Source organism: Coffea arabica, chromosome 3c (genome assembly GCF_036785885.1).
Source record: "Coffea arabica cultivar ET-39 chromosome 3c, Coffea Arabica ET-39 HiFi, whole genome shotgun sequence".
Taxonomy (NCBI): domain Eukaryota; kingdom Viridiplantae; phylum Streptophyta; class Magnoliopsida; order Gentianales; family Rubiaceae; genus Coffea; species Coffea arabica.
The window spans coordinates 33,237,862-33,260,183 of record NC_092314.1 but is presented as its reverse complement, the minus strand read 5'-3'; the positions used below and the strand labels follow the sequence as shown (position 1 = coordinate 33,260,183).

Genomic DNA, 22,322 nt, shown 5'->3' with positions numbered 1-22,322 from the left:
AAAGGAGCTACAAGCGGAAAAGAGAACTCAGACACATAGCAATCACAGCAAACATTCTGTGGCAAATTTTAGTAGCAAGAAGATCAATTTTAAAACTCGCTGATGAATGCAATGATTATGAAGATGATGCAGCAAGCTATCACTGATTGGTCAAATTTTGAAGATTTGACAATGAAATGGATGGAATTATATTGTGCAGCTCAGTAGAAGACAGTGAGGACGACCATTGGAATCCTCCCCTCATAAATAACATTAAAATCAATGTAGCTTCAAAGAGCCGCATTGGTAAAGGGAAAGCAGGTATAGGGCAGGTGGAAGAGACGGGAGAGGTGAGATAATTACTGCTGGGGCAACCACTGGCCATATCAGGAGGAAAAAGGTGCAGATGGAGTCAGCTAAGGCAATCAAATTAAGCCTCACCTAAGTTCTAGAGGAAGGATTGCAGAATATAATCATTGAAGCAGATCAGAAGCATGCTATTGACAAACTACTGAGGCACAATAGCAATGATTCATTAAGTGCCAATCTCCTGGAAGACACTTTAGCTCTACGATCCTTAATTGGTTCTTGTGGGTTCTCCTATGTAAGTAAAAGTTCATGCATGAAGTCATAGAGTTGCTTTGTTTGCAACAGAACTAGGATAGCAAATTAGATGGAAGAATTATCTTCCCACAGTTAGTTCAACAATCACAAGTAGACCTTAGGCAGTTGCCTACCACACTGTAAAGTTATTTACACACTGTTAAAACAATATTGACATTTTGGTAAAAACAATATAATTCAATTCTTGAATAAGAAAAATCAGGGTAAAATAATTTGAAAGAGTACACAGCTAATACACAATATAAACTTGTCTGATTGGCAACTCTTTTGCACTATAGGAATTGGACCTTCAAAGACCTTACAGAAAATGTTGCAAATTTTGGGAGATTTACATTACATTATAAGGCACATGTAGCATCTTTCAAGAGTTGATGCTACATCTTAGGGAATTTTTCAGTAGCTAAAAGAGTTCATATTGTAAAATGATATTTGCATTAATCCAACAGCAATGACCGTACAAGGCACCTAGTCAGCCTAGTGAGTTCAAAATTGCCAAAATTGCTTAACGAAGTCATAATTAGTGATTACAAGCCTAAACTATCATCGTGCAAGGATCTAATACAGGGTAGAAATTTTTTAAAATGATCATTGCTTAAATTGAATTGACTAATTCACCTTGCATTCCAGTCAAGGTGAGAATTGCCAGCTCATATGCCAATAAGCTGGCAGCAACTATCTCAAGGTAGCTGGCTATGGTGACAAGCTTCATCCAGCTCCGAGGATTGTGAAATTCAAGGTAGCACAAAGGACGACACGGTTGAAAGATGCTACATATCTTCAAACAACGTTGAGTAACCTTCGCTTTGGCTGAAGAAAAACAAGATCCAATCACCAAATCAACCCAAAGCAAGAAGAAATTTACAATACATTATCATGAGCTGTATTAGTACATCAAGCAAAAAAAATGAATAGGCCTGATGAAAATGTAGGATAGTGGCAAGGGATATGGGCAGCTTAAGAGAAAAGGTTATGTATTGTTTCTGGTTTTAGTTAACTCTTTAATCAATCTGAACAGAGGCGTAAAAGCATGACAACCAGATGCATATTGCACAAAACATAGCATCATGTTATGTATTCAAAAAAAAAGAAGAAGAAGAAGAAAAAAATGGGAACAGATAAAACAGCTACTTGGTAAAGAAGAAAGTACAGGTAATGCATTTAGTAGAAATTGTCAACTGACATAATTTAACTTAACATGTAGCTAATTAATTTGCATTGAGAATTGACCAAGAATCCAAAAGAAATTGAACAGGTTTTGGAACCAAAGGTTTGCAGCCTTATTCAGATTAATGATAATCAGGTGAGGAAACTTTCCAAACAGCCACTAAAGTATTGCCTTTGTACGGTTTTACCCCCTCAACTATAAATTGTAACAGATAAGCCCTTGAACAAAAAAATGCTTAGTTTAAGGACTTCCATCAATTTTGGCTGTTAAGAGGTGACGGAATTAGGAGCAAAACTGACCAAACTAAAAAATCATCCCACGAGAACAACCTGAAAGGCCTCATTGACTGATAATTTCTTCAAATTAGGGTAAGAGAAGGTGGAAGATGAAAGAAGATGAAGAAACATTAAATTCCATGTTATTAGTTGACTTAATACAGTTGGTTTTTTAACCAAATTGACAGTTGGTTTTTCTGTTTGGTCAGTTTTCCCCTTAATTCCGTTACATTTAGCGCCCAAAAATTGATGGAAGCCCTTAAACTAAGCATTTTTTTTTGTTCAAGCGCTTATTTGCGACAATTTATAGTTAAGGGGCCAAAACCGTGCAAAGTGAATAGTTTAGGGGCCTGCTGGAAAGTTTCCTCTAATCAGGTCCAAGTTCGTGTTAGAATTCAAATAGTCCGTTCCTCAGCTGCCTAAACTGCTGCTATTCCCAGGTGCAATCCAAGTTGGGATTACACATCATAATGGGTTTAAGGTACAATGGTCCAAAATATTATCTAAGATCGAGTAAAAATTACAAGCAGACAATGGTTATCATCCATTTCCACCAATACTAAAATAAGTTTTAGTTCTAGCACTGAGAAACACGGGCATATGGCATAGCAATAGATGACCACAAAGTCATGAGATAATTAAGAAATAAGTTTTTCACAAGGTTGCTATACACTTAAGGCATGAAAGTTAAGATTATTTGCATCCAATTAAAAAAGCAGAAGAGACATTGTGACCAATGACACATAAAACTGCGCACAAAAGAATATACAGTAAAGGTCTTATGTACAGCAGGATTACTGCTCTTCATATTGTTATTAAAATTATGATAAAGGAAGCCACAGAATGCATGCACACTCAATAGTTCATTTTTCAACACACAGATATATAAAATTAGAAGTAAAAGATTTGCTAGTGAAAAACTGTACTTACGTATGTCTTTTCAACCTCTTCAAGAAATTTCTCAGGGTACTCAATATAGGAAAGACAATCTTTCTTCACTGTAGCTATAAGTTCTTTTTCGCCAGCCTTTTGAAGGTTCTTTATCAAGATCCTGAATGTTAGCTTGTCAGGAACACAACCTGATCCCTTCATTGATTCATATGACTCCATTGCCTTTTCTATCATTTTGACACGGAAATATGCTCCAATCACCGCAGTGTATGTTCTAGTGTCAGGCCATAGGACTTCTTTCTCTATCTCACCAAAAAGCTGTTCAGCCATTTCAATATTGCTACTCTTTCCCAACATCAGGATCATGTCACTGAAAATAGATATATCCGGTTCATACCAAACTTCTTTTCTTGCAAATTAAACACCTGAATCCTGATTACTTTTCAGATAATGCACATTTAAAACGGAAAAAAAATCAAGCCAAGACAAGGAGACATGTTAGGTTGAACTTTGAGTCTGTTAAACGTAAACTATTTCTCTAAAAGCACAACTTTTACCATATGCCATAGCAGCTAGAGAGAGCTGAAGTGCCATTTCATTCAAAAGTTTCATTATGCAACTATAAAAAAATGCACTAAAGTCAAGTACAACCACCCAGAGAACAGATGATAGACAATGACCTGTAGTGTTCATTATAAAAAAACATTCCTTGTTTTCAAACTGGAATCAGAAGACCCTAATGTAACAAAAGAAAGGCATTTAGCTGTCGCTAGCTACCAATCTGATTATCTCTAGTTTCATTAATAGATGCAAAGCACTGTGTCAAAAAGCATGAATGACTTGTGTGGGAACATGAGTCTACCTTGACAAAGAAACTTTACATGATATTACCATATGGTACAATCCCCACAATTTTCAATGTTAGCTAAAGTCCATCTCTAAACTTACAAGCATCACTTATGTCGTCAATCTAATGCAGATCAGGAAGTCAGGGAAACCTCTAGTTTTGGATTTTCAACTGCTCTTCACTAAAAAATTTGGTATAGGCATAATTCTACTGTTATTAGGAGACTTTCCAGAGACCATCTACCAAAGAGGTGGATAGGAACTGATTCTGTTAGTATTAAGACAAAATTCGCAAATGACTTCACCTTGACCTATTGCACTACATCCATCATGCAAGTCCCACAGACAAAGAAAAAAAAATTAAAATTACAATCATGTTCACTTGATTTCTTATCTTCATCTTGACACTATCAGCACACAATTAACTGCAATCACAATTTTCAGACCACCATCCTAACAATATGAGTTATACAGTTAACTTATTAATATTTGTCAAACTTCCCAACATCATAAAAATATGGTCCAAATAAGACATCCGTAATTAAAAGCATCATCAAAACAATCATTTTTCAGTGCACATATATGTGACACACAACTTACACACAAAATTTCAGACATAAATTCTGAAATTTAAAATGCTCAAAACTCAGAAACTGTTAAGAAACTGGCTATTTTTTTTTCTTGATTTCTTTTCCGTCTTCCTTAATCTTTTGGTCACAGAAAATGCTATGTTTTTCCGAAAAAAAAATGATAATGCCCACAAAATTCAATTCTTTCTTCAACCCTTCAATTCTTTTCACATCAAATTCCACAATCCCTTTACAAAATATAATCAATCCCACGAAACCAAAACAGTCACGACCAGATATATATATACGTTTACCTGAAGAGCTAATTCTACTTCGTTTTGCCTTTGCAGCTCGGATAAAATATCCAACAAGTCAGCCTTCATGAGTCTGCTGATTCTATTGGCAAAGACCTCTGCTAATTTGTCTGGACATTTTGCTTATTTCAAAGATTGGACAGCTTGTATGGCTTCCCGAGACAACACCCTTGACCTCCACATTGGTTTTCTTGGTCCAATCTTTCTCAACGCACATGTAATTTTTAGCCTTGATGGGGGCATATGCAGATTGGGAAAAGAGAGATCGACGTTTCGGTGCAAACCCGCTTGAGGAATGCTCAATTTCAGTGAATCCATGAAAGAAATACGGCAGGAGGAAACAGAGTGAAACAAATTGGTTTCACCTTTTTTCTTTCTTTCCTTCTTAGGTGGCGTTTGGTTCGCACGTCGGAATTGGATTCAGATTCGGAATCGGATATCTTGGATTTGGAATGAGATCATTCATTCCAATACATTTGTTTGGTTCAAGTATCTGGAATGTGTATCATTACTATAATTGATGTTTGGTTCGTCGACTCTTTCGGAATGGAATATAATAAATATATTATAAATCACATTGTAAATGATAATTATTGGCTCTTTGTAAATGAGATATAAGAAATTTTTACTAATTAAATATATTAGTATAAATATATTAGTAAATTTAGTCTAACTGATTAATAATTTCTATTAGTAAACATGTATAATTATTAGTATAATTGATAATATTAATTATATTACACAAATTAATATACATTATATAATATATATAACTAATATTATTATTATTATAAGTTTGTAACTAATTAAATTAAATATTATATATAAAATTAAATATAAATATACAAATGTTATAATATAAATATACAATTATAATTATATAATATATACAAATATTAATTATACAAATATTTTATATAAATGTAATATATATTACATATTAAATATAGTTGTTATTATATATTATTATATTTAAAATAATAATAATTATTATTATTATATAATTTATTAATATTACATACATGTATATATTATAATTATACGCACATATAATATACATTTATAAATATACATATATATTATAAATATATTATTATATAATATTAATAAATTTATAATATATATTATATAAGTATAATTATATTTAACTAAATAATTATAATATATAATTATATAATATAATAATATCATTATTATAAGTTTGTAACTAATTAAATTAAATATTATATATAATTAATTATAATTATATGAAAGTTATAATATAAATATATAAATATTAATTGTACTAATATTTTATATAAATATAATGCATATTAATTAGATATAGTTATTATATATTATTATATTTAAAATAATAAATATAATTTATTAATATTATATACATGTATTTATTTTAGTTATATGCACATATAATATACATTTATAGATATACATATATATTATAAATATATTATTATATAATATTAATAAATTTATAATATATATTATATAAATATAATTATATTTAACTAAATAATTATAATATATATTTATATAATGTACTAATATTATAATTATAATATATTATATATATGTATATATTATAATATATAATATATATAATATATATAAATATTAATTATATCATTGTATAATTATAATATGTAATTGGATTTGTTTCTTGGAATCAAACTTGGGAATCGGACAAAACCCACCAAAATACTTGGGAATGGAGAAACATTTTAACCCCCAAAAGTTTTTCAATTTTTGCAATTTAATCCCTAGTGAAGTTTGACTCTTTTTATTATGATTGTTTCTTTTCTTCAATAGCTAATTATGTTACTTTTGCGTATATTTAACTTGTAATTTTAGATGTTCTTAAATTTCTTTACATTTGACATGTTAAGGTGAATTTATTATTTTCATTATTATTATTATTTTTTCAATTAAATTGGTGCCATGATTTTTTTGTTCATTTTGAGTATAAATAGGGCAATTTGACTCCATTTAGTCATTACTTCAAAAGGGAGGTATTCCTATTATTATTTCAATGTCAATTACGTGCTCCTATGTGCTCCTACATGTTCCTACGTGTTTATATATTTTTATATGCTTTGTTTATTTGATTTGAATGTTCATTTAAATTTTCTTATGTTTGTTTAGTTAATTTTATAATTATTTGAGAGGCATTTAAATACCTCAAAAATGTAATAGATAGGATAATTAGATTTGTTTTATTATATTTTTCCCTTTTAGAATTGTAGTTAGGCTCACTGATGTAATAGGTAGATTGTGTGTTATGTGACTTATGTGTTACGTGCCTTACCCGCTTTTCTTAGGATTTTTCGCATCTAGATATTATGCTTATCTGTTACGTGCTACGTGCTCTTATGTGTTTATTTGTTTTAATTTATGCCTTATTTGTTTACTATGAATTATTAATGCATGACGTTACTACACTAGTCCAACGCTAGTTTTGGCTTCTTCCTCCGTTACTTGCTAGTCCAACGCTAGTAAGGATTTTTAGAAATGAGCTAGTCCAATGCTAGACCCTTTAAGCCGTCTTGCGTTAGATTCATCTTTGTGTAATATTCATTACATTTTCATGCATATTTTCATTTTTAGGATCTTTCTTCATTTGCATGATATTCCCTATTATTTTACCCCTATCCTCTATATGTGTTAATTATATTATTTAGAATTGCATCTCATTCAAGAAATTGTAGAATAAGTTAGTTCATTTTCTTGTTTATATTAGGAGAATTATTTTTGAACATGGAAATGGGCGATTATAACTTTTTAGTTTAAATATCCATTAATCCTTGTATAAGAAAATTATGTCAAGAGTTTTTGTCTCCCGTACCCATTATGTTGCATTCCAATTCTTTGGCCATTTATATCTAGCTATATAATTTAAGTTGCTTTTCTTTTCTTTTCTTTGAATTTCATTCATGCATGCTCGTGACCCTTTCAAGGAATTATTGTGGCCTTCGTAATTAATGCGATTGGTTCAATTAAAACCTTGAATGAACATTTTGTCCCTTTTGATATTTTTATAAATTTAGATTTGCATCCATGTAGGAAACATCCAAATGTGATAAAATTAAAGGTTAGATTAAGAAAATGTTAACTAAACCTCGCAACTAGCTTAGACTAGCTTGAAAGGGTGCCTTAGGTTTGAGTTAATCGAACATTTGCCTTCCCTTTCTTCAACCGTGACGCTCGAACTCATTTTCTCTTGTTTTAAAAAACCTGGAGTTGTCAAAAGGGTTTTATTTTATTTTACTTTTTTTTGGGTGACTTGGTACACCAAAATTCAATATCAAGTGGCGACTCTTATTTTTTTCTTTAAAACCTTTTTAGATTAAATTTTGGACCCAAATTGTCGCATTCTTTTTAAGTCCCATTCTAGGTCCTTTTTCATTTATTATTAATAAATCACATCTTTTTATAAACATCTTTATTTTTCTATCACGAAAAATGGGGCACGACATATGTATGTGCGTGAGAAAGCATGTGTTTATGTGTGAAAATGTGCATGTTTAAGAGAAGACAAATGTATCTTTCTAAATGTGTGTGCAACGAAAAATACGTGCATATGTGTGAAAGTGTGTGAATATATGAAATAGGAGTAATGCCTTTGAGGGAGTATTACTATAGTAGTTCAAAACTTTAACAAATTAAATGATGCAACTTTCATTTAAAATTTTTTATACAAATATAGTTAATGTATTCCCATAAGAAAATTTTGTTGCCAAATAAAGTAAGAGTAAATCTTTCCTTTACTGATGGTGTATACACTATCATTGTTGGATTCATGATATGTATATAAAAGTTAAATTTCAAATTCAAATTTGGCATAGTTGTTATTCATCCAACGCTGATAGTGTATACACTGTCAATGTAAGAAAGATTAATTCATAAAGTAAATAGTAACTCTTGAATTTCTTCAGCCAACAAACTCCTCATCTCCCATCCTCCAGCTTTCCCATGGACAGAGACCATTAGTCTCTCACATGATTTTTTTTAGACGTTTTGCTTTGTAATAAATTTTCATTTGTAAGATACTCCTAATAAAAGTTTATTCCCTCCTAAAATTTTCCTTGCAAGAGTTTATTCCCTTAGGGTGAGGGCATTTCGTTGTTTTTTGCTCTATCATGTTAGATACAGGATCTCTTTTTCCCATTCAATTTGGTTAGATCTACATTCTCTTGCCCTTATAAGACACGATCGGATCCTCTAGAGGAGTTGTTAATATTTATTTGTAATAGTTATTATAAGATTTGAAGTTCGATAATGTTATCTTTTATTGATTTCTCAGAGGTTGAAGAAAACTCCTTCTATGTGTTGTATTTGTTGCATGTTATTTATGTATTCGCTGCTATTAATGTAATTTTCTTTGAATCAATGAAATTCTCTTATTTGTAAAAGAAATGTTTAATAGAGAAGGCAATTAATTGTATACAAATTTAGTGCCTCTTAATGTATTTAGATGTAAGAAAATTCTGTTATCAAACAGGTCTAGTGAAAAGTAACTCGGTTTATTAGCTATAAGTAATTAATAATGGGGTTGTCGAATCTCCCCTTAGTCCATAAATTGGTTCAAAAGCAATTGTTAGAGAGAGTCTTGATGAGTGGAACAATCCAAAATGGTCAAAATTAAGCTAACTCCAATTCTTTGAATGTTTCAACTCGTTTCTCTGATCCGGGTACCTCTAACAAAAGTAATTAAATATGTAATCCTTCCAATAATAGAGCCCAAAATAAGCACCCCCTCAAAGTGAATGCTCTTACAAAAGTTTCATTATGTTTAAGATCAATAGCATTAAACCCCCCTTACCTTTTGAGGTGATTTACATTTTGCCCCATAACACTATATGTGAAGCACCTTGCCCTCTCCGCTACTCAGTGATGTTTGACTAATAAATCATATCTGAACCTTTCCAAAAACAAAAGAAAAGGAAAAAAATATGAACATATGCTTTCCTCATTTTTTAGTATAAAAGGAAATGATTAATTTTTTATACATTAATGGTATATACATTATTACTATTAGAGGTATGATAACTAATTTAAAATTGAGTTTAAAAGTTAAATTTTACATATATGTCATGCATCTAATTGTAATAATATATACAATATTAGTATATATAAAATTAATTAAAAATAGTAATTTACATCTCATTTTTTAATAAGAGTACAAGCAGCGTAGACCACATTTATGAATCCATATCACTCGGCCTCTCTTATATCTTCTTTCTCTCTAACAAACTTTAGTCTTTAACTTGATTTGGTCTTTTCTATTGGAAAAGGGGTACCGGTGTAGGCACACAATATCAGAGTTAGTTTAGGATAAATTACTCTTTTTCCAAATACTAGTTAAAATAGAAATAAATCAAATTATCAAGTAACAATACCAGCAGTGATAATAAAATGTAGGAAAAATAAAAGGTACAAGACACCAAGATTTTTATGTGAAAAATCCAAATTAAGAAAAATCACGGAACCTAATCCAGTAAAAAATCTCTACTATCACAATAATGGAAAATACATAAGTCTACTCAAAATATTCAGATGACAATAATATCACCAATATCAACCAAACGAAATTGCTACAAAATTACATCAAAAAATTACAACTGTCAAAAAAGTGAGTTTGAAAACGTGTTACGAAACGAAGAGAAAATCCAAAATCTGAACGAATAGATGAGTAGAGTCTGATGAGAGGATCGTGTGGGTAAAATTTCATTTCAATTGGGTTTCGAATCACCCTCCAATCAAGATTTTGAAATTTTTCTCTCTCTAGCCTCTTTCCTCTTTCTCTCTCTTTGTTTTTCCTCCAAGCTAACATAAGGTGGCGGCTGACTTTTTCTCACACCAAGAAGAAAGCTTCTCACGATTGCTACTTGTTTTTCCACTTGAAAAACTCTCAAGTCTTGTTAGCTTGTGTTTTAAGTTGGCCCACAAATGAGCTGACCCACACAAGTCCAACAATTTCTTCCTCTATTTCATTTGGGGGGCTCCATCAAACCCGTTTCTTGTCTGCAAAACAAGATTTTCTCCTTAGGCAACACCTTGATCAACATGTCAGCACCATTATCATTTGTATGTACCTTCTCAAGTGTCAATAACTTGGAATTCAGTACTTTTCGAATCCAATGATATCTTACAACAGTGTGTTTAGACCAAGAGTGAAATGTAGAGTTCTTATACAAATGAATAGCGCTCTGACTGTCACAATAAAGGTTGTACTTCTTTTGCTTCATACCCAACTTCTGAAGGAATTTCTACAATCAAAGAGTTTCTTTGCATGCTTCAGTGGTTGGGATATACTCTACCTCCGTACTAGAGAGGATGATACACTTCTGTAACTTATTTTGCCATGACATTGCTCCTTTTGCAAAAATCAAGTACCCAGATGTAGATTTTCTATGGTCACTTGCCATATCTGCATCGATTTACCCATCTATTATAGTTTTACCATTGCTGAAATACAAACACAATTTGGGAGTTCCTTTGAGATACTTGAGAACCCATTTGACAGAATTCCAATGCCCCTTACCAGGATTAGAGAGATACCGACTGACTACTCCAACTATATGAGTAATATCTGATATAGTGCAAATCATAGCATACACCAAATTACCAACAGCCGAAACATAAGGAACCCTTTTCATGTCTTTTTTATCTTTCTCACTTGTAGGACACAGTTTCATGTTCAATTTAAAATGACCCGCAAGTGGAATTGAAGCTTCCTTAATCTTGCTCATGTTAAATCTGTTGAGTACTTTCTCAATGTACTTTTCTTGAAACAACCAAAGCTTCTCATTTTGTCTGTCTTATAAGATTTTCATCCCCAATATTTGTTTAGCCGAAGCCAAATCCTTCATTACAAAGGATTTATTTAACTCCTTTTTTTAGCCTGTCAATCCTCATAGTATTATGGCCAATAATCAATATGTCATCAATAAATAACAAGAGAATAATAAAATTACTATCTGAAAAATTTTTCACATAAACACAGTGATTAGATGTAGTCCTGTGGTACTCGTGGTCTATCATGAAGGAGTCAAACTTCTTGTACCACTGTCTCGCTACCTGTTTCAACCCATATAATCTCTTCTTGAGACAACATATAAGGTTTTCCTTACCACTTTCTTTGAATCTCTCTGGTTGCTCCATGTAAATCTTCTCTTCCAAGTCACCATGCAGGAAGGCTATCTTCACATCAAGTTGTTCAATATCCAAATTTAAATTGACTGCAATACCCAAAGCAACTCGAATTGATGACATCTTTACCACAGGAGAGAAAATTTCTTCAAAATTTACACCATTCTTTTGGCTAAATTCCTTCACAACCAATCTTGCTTTGTACTTTGGTTGTGAGCTGTGTTTCTGAGTTTTCAATCTATAAACCCATTTGTTTTTCAGAGCTCTCTTACCCTTAAGCAGTTTTACTAAGTCATAAGTGTGATTCTCATACAGTGACACTATTTCTTTTTGCATGGCTCGCAACCAATTTTCTTTGTTCTCATGCTCTAGAACCTCACAGTAGGACTCTGATTCTCCTCCATCTATTAACAACACATATTCATAGGAATTATATCTGCTAGAAGGTCTCCTCTCTCTGATAGATCTCTTAACTTCATCTTGTGGTAGCGGTAGTGGAGCATGTGATGCCTCATGCTCAGGTTCATCAACAGTAGAATTATCACCATCATTAACATCTTTTCTCTGCTCTGCCTCAGCTCCCCCTTAATTAAAATCAATATGTACTGGAATTGGATTTGGTTTTAGATTTGAATTTGCAAAATGTCATATGAGAATTTTGGGTTGTCACATTTATCAATGTTTTCAATGGTTTGATCTTCAAAAAAGACAACATCTCTACTTCTGATCACCTTCTTATCAATAGGATCATATAATCTATAGTCAAAATCTTCATGTCCATAACTCAAGAAAATACACTGCTTTGATTTTACATCAAATTTTGACCTCTCATCTTTAGGAATATGAGCAAATGCCCGACAATAAAAAAACTCTCAAATGTTTAAAAGATACATCTTTTCTTGTCCATGCTCTCTCTGGGATGTCACCATTTAGAGGAACTGATGGAGAAAAATTAATCAAATCGACTGCAGTTCTCATTGTCTACTTAGCATTATAGAGCATACATTTAATCCGCTCAGTGATGAATCTATTCATCCTCTCTGCTACTCCATTCTCTTGAGGAGTTTTTGGCACAGTCTTCTCCAATCTGATCTCATGGGACTTGCAATAGATTTCAAATGATCTTCTGTACTCACCACTCTTATCAGCACGTATGCACTTTAACTGCTTACCAGTTTCTTTTTCAATTTTGTTATGAAAATTTTTAAACACATCCAAAACCTGATATTTGGATTTCAAAACAAAACACCAAAACTTTCTAGCAAAGTTATTAATAAAAGTTACAAAATAAACAGTATCACTAAGAGACTTATCTTTCATAGAGTAAACATTAATGTGCACTAACTCTAATGGATTCAATTTTCAAGATAGAGATAAATTTTAAAATTCAACTCCGTGTTGTTTTCCATAAATGCAGTTAATACAAGATTTAAGTGCATTACCACTAACTTTAGGTAAGAATTGCTTGCTAACAAGTGTCTGAATTCCCTTATCACCCATGTGCCTAAGTCGCCTATGTCAAAGGTCAATTAAGAAATCACGAACTGCATTCACTTCTCCCTTCCTCAACTTGGCTTGCATTATGTAGAGGGTATTATCCTTCTTTCCTCTGACAACAACGAGATTTTCTTTGCTGAGTTTTCATTTGCCTCCACCTTGCAAGTTATGGTAGCCCTCATCGTCAAGTTTTTCTATAGAAACAAAGTTAAGACAAATATCAGGAACATGTCGAACATTTCTCAAGATCAATTGGTATCCAGTATCTGTATTCAAGTATATGTCTTCCATAACAACTTTACATGAAACTTCATTTCCCATCCTAACATAGTCAAAGTCTCATTCGGTGCAAGTTAATAAGAAATGCCTGTGTAGAGTAACATAGTAAAATGCATCCAAATCAACTACCCAATCACTATCATAACAGATAATATTCACCTGATCATCATCACAGAACACAAACATATTATCATGAGCTACTACAACTGCTGTAGTTTCCCCATCATCTTTTTCCTTCGCCTTACTCTTTTTCTTAGACTGATCCCGTTTTAAAATTTCGCACTCCTTCATATAATGCCTATTTTTTTTACAATAATAGCATGCAATATTTTTTGACGACTCAGACTTGCCTTTGAATTTTTCATTCAAGTTGTGGGGTCCTCTACTTTTGCTTCTCCATTTTCTTTCTTTCTTTTTCGTCGCCTGAGTCTGGAACTTATAGACAATTTCTTGTTCCCTCCTCCTTAACATTTCATTCAACACGGTGTCTTTTGCAATAGCCATGGTCAACATACCATTTGGAGTTGAATTGCTGACCGAGACTATCATGATTTTCCAACTGTTCGATAGTGAACTGAATAATAATAGAGCCTTCACATCACCATCCAAGTTCAAATTCAATGTAGTTGCTTGGTTTATTAATTCTTGAAAATTACTCAAGTGCTTTCCTATCTTTATATCTCATCTGAGTAATCTGCTTCAGACAACTGGCTTTATTCAAACCGATCTTCTGTTCATACATGCTCTCAAGCTTTTTTCACAATATATTAGCTCTGATGTCATTAGCAAAGTGTTGAAAAATACTCTGAACAATTTATTTTCTAATATTACCAAAAAATTTTTTGTGTATAACAGCTTATTTTTTATTACTCATATCACTTACTATACTTTTATCCTCTAGAACAAATTCAAACAAATCTCTACAATATAGGTAGTCTTTCATTCTAGACTTCAAAATCGAATAATTAATTGCATTCAATTTTATTATACAACCACTATTCGAATCATCCATTTTATCCAGTATAAATGAGCAGCCCAATCTGACTACACCGATACCACTTTGTTGGAAAAGAGGTACTAGTGCAGGTACACAATATCAGAGTTAGCCCATGATAAATTACTCTTTTCCCAAGTACTAGTTAGAATAGGAATAAATCAAATTACCAAGTAACAATTCCAGTAATGATAATAAAATGTAGAAAAAATAAAAGGCACAGGACACCAAGATTTTTACGTGAAAAATCCAAATTAGAAAAAATCACGGGATTTAGCTTAGTAAAAAATCTCCATTATCACAATAAAGGGAATACATAGCTCTATTCAAAATATTCGGATGACAATAATATCACAAATATCAACCAAACAAAATTGTTACAAAATCATCCTAAAAACTACAACTGTCAAATAAGTGGGTTTGGAAAGGTATTGTCAAATGAAGAGAAAATCCAAAATGTGAACGAGTAGATGAGTAGAGCCTGACAAGAGGATCGCGTGGATAAAATTTTGTCTCAATTGGGTTTCGAATCATTCTCGGATCAAGACCTTGAAGTTTCTCTCTCTAGCCTCTTTCCTCTTTCTCTCTCTTCGTTTTTCCTTCAAGCCAACAAAAGGCGGCGGCTGACTTTTTCTCACACCAAGAAGAAAGCTTCTCACGGTTGCTACTTGTTTTTCCACTTGAAAAACTCTCAAGTCTTGTTAACTCGTGTTTTAGGCTGGCCCACAAATGGGCTAGCCCACACAAGTCCAACACTTTCTCGTAATTAAGAGTTCAATAGAATGTTTCTTTAAACACAATAGACTACAACTATTAGTTTAATCCATTATAGGATGAAAACTTTGAATCATTAGAAATGTACAGTCAAATCTTTTGGCTGTATACATTCTAAAGAGGCTAACGGGACTTTGGTTAGGGAAGTCAATGGGACTTTGGTTTCTTGGTCGAGATTGGGTTCTAAAAACTTGAAATTCTAGATTTAACTCTTCTTGTATGTGAGTTTCTAGAGAATCCAATAGGACCTCATTTAATGGTCGAGCTTGGGGTCCAAGAATTAGAAATTCTGAATTCAAATCTTATTATATATGAGTTTCTTCTGCTACAATTGGTGAATTCAAATCTTATTGTATGTGAGTTTCTTCTCCTACAATTCGTTGATTAGTTTGTATTGATATTGAGTTGTAATTTTCATTATGTGTTTTTTAATGTTCTAATTTGTTTGTACTATTCCTATTATTGTGGACTCTTTGTAATCTTATTAAAAGATTAGAAAGAAGTTGAAAAGATGGTGCAGACTACCATGAATTTACTAACAACACATTAAAAATATAACTACGTATTCTTCAACATTCGAGTTTTGGAATAGAAAAGGAAATTTAATCTGGTATATAATGAATATATATTGATAATAAAGAACAAAACACTGTCTCTCAAAATGTAGGCCTAACAAATAATTTCTCGTCTAAGGAGTTGAAGACAGATTAGAGGATATGCAATAAAGGAAAGCGTTAGGGTGCATGACGTACAAAAATGCACTATATTACACGGGATTTTTCGATTCCAAGATGATTCTGTCTTATAAGATAAAAGGGAGAACATTAAATAAATGTTTAAGTACCGAATCAGGAATTTTGCCTGTATTTGATCGGTTTATACCAACCTGGTTTTTGAGCATAATCCGAAGTGTTTTGAATTCTATAGGAGATGATTTTGAATATTATAAGATGTAGGGCCAAATGTTGAAACTTGAACGCAAAAGGGCAGCGTTATTGATTTAGATCCCATTTGGAGTTGTGGTATTTTTGATAAAAAAGCACTTTTAGGTGCTAAAAGTACGTTTTAAAGTGTTTGGTGAATATCATCCTATAAAATTAGGAGTAGAGCTTTTGATCTTAAAAAGTGTTTGATGAATATCATTCCATAAAATTAGGAGCATAACTTTTGATCTTAAAAGTACTTTTAGCAAATCTCAAATTTGGTGCTTTTATAGTAACTTTTGTGATCAAAAAAAGAAAATATTAAATTTATTCATTTTATCCTATATTATGAACCAAATAAATGGTTAAACACTTTTAAAAATTTTCCAATTACACATTATTATTTATTGCCTATCACGTGAAATTTTCATTCCCAGTATCTGTCTAGCCGGACCCGAATCCTTCATTGCAAGGATTTACTTAACTCCTTTTTCAACCTATCAATTTTTATAGTATCATGACCAACAATCAACATATCATCAACATACAGTAAGAGAATAACAAAATCACCATTTGAAAAAATTTTCAGATAAACACAGTAATCAGATGTAATTTATATGGTACCTATAGTCTGTCATGAAGAAGTCAAATTTCTTATACCACTGTCTCGGTGCCTGTTTCAGTCCGTACAAACTCTTCTTGAGACGACATACAATATTTTCCTTGCCACTTTCTTTGAACCCCTTCGGTTGCTCCATGTAGATCTTCTCTTCCAAGTCGCCATGCAGGAAAGTTATTCTCACATTAAGTTGTTCAATCTCCAAATTCAAGGTGGCTGCAATACCAAGAACAACTCGAATTGATGACATTTTTACCACAGGAGAGAAGATTTCTTCAAAATCTATACCCTTCTTTTGACTAAATCCCTTCACAACCAATCTTACTTTGTATTTTGGTTGTGAGCTATGCTCCCGAGTCTTCAACCTGTAAATTCATTTATTCTTTAGAGCGCTCTTGCCCTTAGACATTTTTACTAATTCATAAGTGTGATTCTCATGCAGGGACACCATCTCCTCTTGCATGGCTCACAACCAATTTTCTTGTTCTCATGCTCTAAAGCCTCACAGTAGAACTTTGGCTCTCCTCCATCTGTTAACAACAAATATTCATGAGGATTATATCTGCTAGAAGGTCTCCTCTCTCTGGTAGATCTCCTAAACTCATCATGTGGTGGTGGTGGTGGTGGAGTAGGTGGTGCCTCATACTCAGGTTCATCAGTAGTTGGATTATCACCATCATTAACATCCTCTCTCTCCTTTGTCTCAGCTCCACCATAATTAAAATCAACAGGTACTGGAATTGGATATGAATTTGAATTTGAGCTAGCAGGAATATCATCTGAAGATTTTGAATAATCATCTTTATCAATGTTTTCAATGGTTTGATTTTCAAAGAAGATAACATCTCTGCTTCTGATCACCTTCTTCTCAATAGGATCATATAACCTGTAACCAAAATCTTCATGTCCATAACCCAAGAAAATGCATTGCTTTGATTTTACATCAAATTTTGACCTCTCACCTTTGTGAATATGAACAAATGCCCGGCAACAAAAAACTTTCAAGTGTTTAAAGGACACATTTTTCCGTCCATACCCTCTCTGGAATATCACCATCCAGAGAAACTGATGGAGAAGATTTATCAAATCAACTGCAGTCCTCATTGCCTCACCCCAAAAGGATTTTGGCAACTTAGCATTAGAGAGCATACATCTGACCCGTTTAGTGAGTGATCTATTCATCCTCTTTGCTACTCCATTCTCTTGAGGAGTTTTTGGCACAGTTTTCTCAAATTTGATCCCACGGGACTTGCAATAGATTTCAAATGGTCCTCTATATTCACTATTATTACCAGCACGTACACACTTTAACTGCTTACCGATTTCTCTTTCAACTTTACTATGAAAGTCTTTAAACACATCCAAAACCTGATCTTTGGATTTCAAAGCAAAACATCAAACCTTTCTAGCAAAGTCATCAATAAAAGTTACAAAATAAACAGCACCACCAAGATTTATCTTTCATATAACAAACATCAGTGTGCACCAATTCTAACGGATTCAATTTTCTAGATGGAGGAAAATTTTGAAATGCAACTCTGTGTTGTTTTTCATAAATGCAGTCAACACAGGATTTAAGTGCATTACCTCTAATTTTAGGTAGGAGCTGTTTGCGAACAAGTGTCAGAATCTCCTTTTCACCCATGTGTCCAAGTCGCCTATACCAAAGATCAATTGAGAAATTTCGAACTGCATTCACTTCTGCCTTCCTCAACTTGGCTTGCATCACGTAGAGGGTACTATGCTTCTTTCCTCCGGCAACAATAAGATTTTCTTTGCTGAGTTTCTATTTGCCTCCATCTTTTGAGCTATAGTAGCCCTTGTCATCAAATTTTTTGTAGAGATAAGATTAAGGTGAATATCATGGAAATATCGAACATTTCTCAATATCAGCTGGCATCTGGTATTTGTGTCCAAGTATATGTCTCCCATGCCAACAACTTTGCATGAGATCTCATTTCCCATCCTAACATATCCAAAATCTCCTTCGGTGTAGGTTTAGAAGAAATGCCTGTGAGAAGTAACATGGTAGGATGCACCCGAATCAACTACCCAATCATTGTCATAATGAATAATATTCACTTGACCGTCATCACAGAATACAGACATATCATCATAAGTTGCCACAACTGCTGTAGTCTCTTCATCACCTTTTTCCTTCGCCTTACCCTTTTTCTCATCTTGTTCCCATTTTAGGATTCTGCATTCTTTCATATAATGCCCATTCTTCTTACAATAATAGCATGCAATGTTTTTTCGCGACTCAGACCTGCCTCTGGATTTGTCATTCCTGTTGTGGGGTCCTCTATTTTTGCTTCTCCCCCTTTTTTCTTTTTCTTTTTTTTTTTGTCATCAGGATCTGGGACTCATAGACAATTTCTTGTTCCTTCCTCTTGAACTCTTCATTCATCACTACCTCTTTTTCAATAGCCATAGCCAACACATCATTAGGAGCTGAATTGCTGACGGAGACCACCATGGTTTTCCGACTGTTCGGTAGTGAACTGAATAATAATAAATGCTGCATTTCATCATCCAAATTCAAATTTAACGTAGTTGCTTGGTTTATCAATTTCTGAAAATTACTCAGGTGTTCAGTCATATCTTCTCCATCTTTATATTTCATCCAAGTAATCTGCTTCAGACAACTAACCTTGTTCAAACCGGTCTTTCGTTTATACATACTTTCAAGATTTTTCCATAATACATCAGCTCTGGTGTCATTAGCAAAATGTTGAAAAATATTTTGACCAATCCATTTTCTAATATTGCCAACAGTTTTCCTGTGCATAACAGCCTATTTTTCATCACTCATATCACTTGGTCTACCTTTATCCCCTAGAACAGGTTCAAACAAATCTCTACAATACAGGTAATCTTCCATTCTATGCTTCCAAATTGAATAATTAGTAGCATTCAATTTTATCATGCAACCACTATCCGAATCATCCATTTTTAACTAGTACAACTGAGCAGCCTAACCTGACTGCTCTGATACCATTTGTTGGGAAAGGGGTACCGGTACTGGCACATAATATCAGAGTTAGGTCAAGACAAATTTCTCCTTCCCCAAGTACCAGTTAAAATAGGAATAAATCAAATCACTAAGTAATAATACCAACAATGATAATAAAATGCAAGAAAAATAAAAAACATAGGACACCAAGATTTTTACGTGAAAAATCCAATTGAAAAAAATCACGGGAACTAGTCCAGTCAAAATCTCCACTATCACAATAATGGGAATACACAAGTCTACCCGAAATGTTCGGATGACAATAATATCACTACCGCTAGCCAAGCGAAATTGCTACAAAATCACCCCCAAAAACTACAACTGTCAAAGAAGTGGGTTTGGAAAGGTATTACCAAATGAAGAGAAAATCCGAAATCTGAACTGGTAGATGAGTAGAGCCTGACGAGTGGATCGCGTGGGTAAAATTTCGTTTCAATCGGGTTTCGAATCACCCTCCAATCAAGACCTTGAAGTCTCTCTCTCTCTCTAGCTCTTTCTCTCTCTTCCTTGTTCTCTCAACTAGCAAAGGATGGCGGTTGACCCTTTTCCTCACACGAAGACCGAAGAGAGAATGCTACGTGCGGCTGCTCCCTTTTCTTTTTAAGTCAAAACTTGACTTAAACCTAAGTGTTTGGTTTTGTGGTTTGGCCCACAAATGGGCTGCCCCACAAACCCAACAAGATGTGATATATTTGCAAATTTATGGTAATGCCAATCTACTATGTTGATTTGAGTAAAAAGTGATCCCCCAAACACTAGTATATAGAATGAAATCCATGAGAGAGTGGTACAATCTTGTGCATTGAAATTTTTGCATTCCCTTGATAAGTTTACACCTAAATTTTGTTGTTTAACCCACCGTACCGAAGCCCCATTACACTCTTGATAAAGGCCCTTGATTTTTACCTTGAATTCACATTTTATGTGATGGAGATATGATATGTTTACAAACTTATAAGTTTGTAAAGTTTGTAAAGTGATTCTCTAAACACTTCAAGTATATAGAGTGAAATTCACGAGACAGTGGCTGGATCTTGAGCATATGGATTTTGGAAAAAGTTGTCAAGAGATTGAGATGCTTGTTCTAGTAGTTCATTTTGAGAAATACTTGTTATCTCGTTTGTAATTTCAATTTGTCTTATGCAGGTTTTGAGCTAGTGTTTGCTTGAGGATAAGCATAGTTTTGATGTGAAGGAAATTGATGGTATGCTTAGAGTTCATATAATTGTTAAGTTTTTACATTGGATTTTGGTAGTTTATAGTGGACAGATTCTACTTAAAATTTTTATTGATTGATGTGCACAGGAAATTAGGGTTAAAACTTAAAAGTAGCTAAAAGATTAATTTTAATATCAATTAAGTGTCGAAGTCTAAGCAGTAGACTTGGCAAAACCTCTGTTTTTAAACTCGGATCGGACCGCCCGGTCCGACCGGGAACCGGCCAATGGTCCGGTCTGAGTTAACTTTAAAAATCGAAAATTTCAAAACTCAGTCAACAAAACCCGGGTTTGACCGGAAAAAGACCCGATTTTTTACTTTTCTTCTAAAAAAAGGTCAAAATGTTTTTAATATTATATTTTGATTCCTGAGTTGTTAAAATTTATTAATATATCTCAAATATTTCATACTTTATAAATGTAGTCTTAAAGTTTGGTGTTATTTTTCAATTAAATTCATAATTTTAATTCTAAACTTGTTAATACTCATTAAATAACATAAATTGCTACTTGACTGTTCTAATTTCTTTGTATTTTTTTTGTGAAATATATTTGAAATATTAAATATATATAAATATACCTTTATTAATATTACCATGTTATTAGGTATTTTACATAAATATTTTAATTTTTGAATAATTTTTATTTATGACTTCATCCGATTCAATTCGAATCGAATCCGATTGAACCCATTGATCCTTGATCCCTGACTTCGATCGAATCGATATCCAGTCCGGTTCTAAAAACATAGGGCAAAACAAGGCGTGGGCGATTGGTATGCACAAGTGAAGGCCGGAATTCCTGGAGATGTGGCGTCTAAAGCGTCACATGTGTTGAGGACCTGCAGCCGCCAAAATTTGATCAATTAATTCACGTGGGAAAGACTAGGGAGCTCCCACCAACTTAATAAGAAGAATTAGAAGCCAATTAGATTACTATTCCAATTTAGTAGCAAGCTTCCAAGTTTTTAGGAATCAGTTTTTTCCACCTTTTTCTTCATCTTGAAGCTGAACTTTCTCTCAGAGATAGACTATATTTTTCTCTTATTTTTTGGCTGCGTTTTGTCCATGAAGAGCTTTTTTTTTTGGTACATGAGGAGTGGTTAAAAACGCTTTTTTCTAGTGAAAAGATAATTGAAGATTTGGTTTGACAACAATTGTAAGATCTAATTTATTTTAATTATTTTTCTCA

The 22,322-nt window shown here is 33.0% G+C and overlaps 1 protein-coding gene across 4 annotated transcripts; it reads right to left on the bottom strand.

The window, feature by feature from the left end:
* Positions 1-1,018: 1,018 nt before the first annotated feature.
* On the bottom strand, positions 1,019-5,058 carry LOC113734926 (protein THYLAKOID ASSEMBLY 8-like, chloroplastic). 4 transcript variants are annotated; one of them, XM_027261701.2, is made up of 3 exons: positions 4,664-5,058; positions 2,974-3,373; positions 1,019-1,410 (listed from the first exon to the last, which is right to left on the bottom strand). In XM_027261701.2, exons 2-3 carry the CDS (start codon positions 3,298-3,300, stop codon positions 1,381-1,383), a joined length of 357 nt encoding a protein of 118 aa, XP_027117502.1. In that variant the 5' UTR covers positions 3,301-3,373; positions 4,664-5,058; the 3' UTR covers positions 1,019-1,380. The 4 variants fall into 4 exon arrangements, with proteins under 4 accessions (XP_027117502.1, XP_071938662.1, XP_027117501.1 ...); XM_072082561.1 differs by having other exon boundaries at positions 2,974-3,366; XM_027261700.2 differs by having other exon boundaries at positions 2,974-3,359; positions 4,664-5,057.
* Positions 5,059-22,322: the final 17,264 nt, after the last annotated feature.